This window comes from Pleuronectes platessa, chromosome 11 (assembly GCF_947347685.1).
Source record: "Pleuronectes platessa chromosome 11, fPlePla1.1, whole genome shotgun sequence".
Taxonomy (NCBI): Eukaryota; Metazoa; Chordata; class Actinopteri; order Pleuronectiformes; family Pleuronectidae; genus Pleuronectes; species Pleuronectes platessa.
The window spans coordinates 23656750-23659978 of NC_070636.1; the positions used below are offsets into that span (position 1 = coordinate 23656750).

Sequence of the window (3229 nt, forward strand, 5' to 3'; positions counted from 1 at the left end):
CTGTGGCCCGCATGCTGCTCTGGAGAGCAGGGGGCCTCGGATACGACAAACAACTATTCCTGTTAAACTCTCCTCTACACAGACTGACTGGGCTCAGTCTTTTCTATACATCCGTATTAGATGCCTGGAGGACTCCCACCTTCAAGAGGCCTCCTGACCCAACGCCTGGGATGTGGCTCTTTGAGGAGCCACTGTTTAACAATGGTTTCCTGGTCCTAACATCCACATCCTCATCAACTACAGTACAAAACAAGTTCAGGGAGGCGGGAATAGGGAAGCAGGGTCACCTGACACGGACATCACTGGAGAGGCTGGCGGCGGTGACAGGGATAAGATCTACCAGGATGCTGCGGAGCCTCGTGGACGAGGTGTGGCAGTCACTGGCCCAGCCTCTTAGGACCTTCGCCCAGAGCCAAAGCCAGGCTGACCAGTGGACAAAAACAGAAGAATACCAGTTTCCTGTGCTGAATGTGAGTCCTGCAGTAGGGAAGTGGAGAGAAGAGAGCGGACGACTGCTAACCCTCAGGACTCCAGCACTGGGCCCTTTCAACACCTCTGCAGGGAAACAGCTGTACTGCAGCTGCGTGAAGGTCCTGAACTGTCGCTCTCTTGAAGGAGTCAGGGGGTCGAAATGGACGGAGGTTTTTGGCTCAGATTATTCCCCTAGTGGCAGCTGGCGGGTCCTGTATAAACCTCCTGTGGAGAAACGGATGGCAGACATCCAGTGGAGAATTATACACGGAGCTCTAGCTACAAACAGATACAGAGCTCACCTGGACCCAAGCACTGAGGGGGGGTGTCCTTTCTGCCCACTGCCAGAGACCCTGGAGCACTTAGTAGTGTCATGTCCCAGGTTAGCTGACACTTTTAATGTGGAATGGGTGGGGGGTTTAGGAGAGGTATTCTAGCTGCCACTCTTTGTTTTTGGACCAAAGTACGTTGCAAGGAAAAAACATACTATGGTTTTAATAAATTTTCTCTTCTCTAATGCCAAGATAGCAATCTGGGTTAGTAGAAAAAAACAAAATGGCGGGGGGAGGCTGGACAGATCCACTGCTCTGCCTGAGGGGTTTGGTGGCGGCTCGGCTGAGAGTTGAACATGCGTTTTTGACACTTACGGACAATCTGGAGGGTTTCAGGGCTGTGTGGGGAGTGGGACAGGTCCTTTGCTCACTGGGGGACAACCAGTCTCTGGTTTAAAAATTTTAACAGAATATCTGGTAATTTTATCGTTGGTGTATGATGTATGTGTGCCTGGAAAGTTTTTAACATTTTCTGTTACACATAATCTTGAATAATTAAGGATTTCTTTTGACAATGTGACTTAAATAAAGTTATTCAAAAGTCAAAGTCTTATTGTTATTATTTGTATTATCACTGAGCAAGAACAGGCTCCAGTAATCAACACTGGCAGCCGGGAATGCTCGCGGCGCGTGACCTCAGTTCACGGAATCCCCGGCCGACATGCGACAGGCCCTACGTCTTCTTGAATATCTTTTTTTTTATTATTATCACAGCGCAAGAGTCTTCTTCTGCATCTTCTTCTTCTTCTTCTTCTTCTTCTTCTTCTTCTTCTTCTTCTTCTTCTTCTTCTTCTTCTTCGCATCACTGAGCAGGAACAGGTTCGAGCACACAATGGAGGGAGAAGGGTCGGTCCGACATCGCGAGTCTCAGGGTCACGGGGACCTCGAACGACAAGAGACGGGGGCCATACGTCAGAGACACTCGAAGACACTCGAAGACACTACCCAACGCGGGCATCCCAGGGGTCCTACGTCACACCGGCGCACAACCGCTCTGCTACCTGCTTACCGAAAAAACACAGAAACTAGTGGGAAAAACCGCTGAGCAGCGCTGCTCACCGCGGTGAACGGGTCGTGTTTGGAGGCTCCACCGACCAAATGCAGAGAGCATCAGAGCTCTTCATGACTTCAGTATGAAGACAAATAAGTCTGCTACCTGCTTCCTCACTGTCAGCCTCCAGCACCGCTCACCCACTGATTTTTACCTCGTTTGTCAGTGAAGAGAAAACACAAGTGTGTCGGCGTTCACACTGCACACGGGAGCCACAGCTCGACGGAGTCTCCACGGTTCTCATGGTGTGTTCAAATACCGCCTCCCGATAGGGACTTTTCATCAGTCCGGTAACTCACTCCGATAGTTCGTCGTTGATCTATACGCAAAGAGAAAGATGGCAGAAGCCGCTCCAGCTCCCGCTCCAGCCGCCGCCAAGGTTAAAGCGGCCAAGAAGAAGGTCGTGAAACCAAAGACCGCCGGCCCCAGTGTCAGTGAGCTCATCGTGAAGGCCGTGTCCGCGTCCAAGGAGCGCAGTGGCGCGTCAGTGTCTGCCCTCAAGAAGGCTCTGGCTGCCAGAGGCTACGATGTGGAGAAGAACAATTCCTGCGTCAACACCACCATCAAGAAGCTGGTGGTCAGCGGGACCCTGGTCCAGACCAAGGGAGCCGGGGCCACCGGCTTGTTCAAGATGAGCAAGAAGGCGGAGACCAAAGTCCAGAAGCCGGTGAAGAAGGCCGCTCCCAAAGCGAAGAAGCCCGCCGCCAAGAAACCTGCAGTGGCTAAAAAGCCCAAGTCGGTGGCAGCCAAGAAGCCAGCAGCCGCTAAAAAGTCCCCGAAGAAGGTGACGAAACCAGCAGCGGCCAAGACGCCCACCAAGAGCCCCAAGAAGTTGGCGAAGAGCCCCAAGAAAGTGGCGAAGAGCACTAAGAAGGTGGAGAAAAAGGCCCCTGCTGCCAAGAAAGCCCCCGCGAAGAAGGTCGCCAAACCCAAAGCGAAGAAGAAGTGAGCTGTCCTCACTGTGAAACATGTCCATCCTGGTAAAAGATGCACAAAGAGCTGTTTCCTCATCATTCATCACCACTGTCAATACATATGTAGAGACAGAGTTCTTAACAAAAGGGAGTCAAGTTAGACAGGAATATATTAAGTGTCTTTCTTACAATGTTAAGATTTAGAAGTTAGTTCACATTAAATAATATAACACATAGCTTTAGACTCTGTGTGAAGGAGAGGCAGACTACTACTGACACACACACATACATCATTTACAATGATGTTAAGCGATATCCGTTCGACTTCATATACCATACTTATTAAATATTGTGCCTTTGTTGTTATATTTATCGTAGTTTCCTCGTGTCTTTCCTTGCTAAATATATAAGTGACAGCTGCTTAGAAAAATGTCAATTTCGGCTTCACATCATATAACTGT

At 49.9% G+C, this 3229-nt stretch overlaps 1 protein-coding gene across 1 annotated transcript; it reads left to right on the forward strand.

The window, feature by feature from the left end:
- The first annotated feature begins 2170 nt into the window (after positions 1-2170).
- LOC128450376 (histone H1-like) lies at positions 2171-2803 on the forward strand. Its single transcript, XM_053433787.1, has one exon. The coding sequence runs from the start codon at positions 2192-2194 to the stop codon at positions 2801-2803; it is 612 nt and encodes a 203-aa protein (XP_053289762.1). The 5' UTR covers positions 2171-2191.
- Positions 2804-3229: the final 426 nt, after the last annotated feature.

Bases quoted from the DNA above. Each gene is read 5' to 3' on its own strand.
- LOC128450376 (XM_053433787.1), top strand. From the start codon at position 2,192: ATGGCAGAAGCCGCTCCAGCTCCCGCTCCAGCCGCCGCCAAGGTTAAA.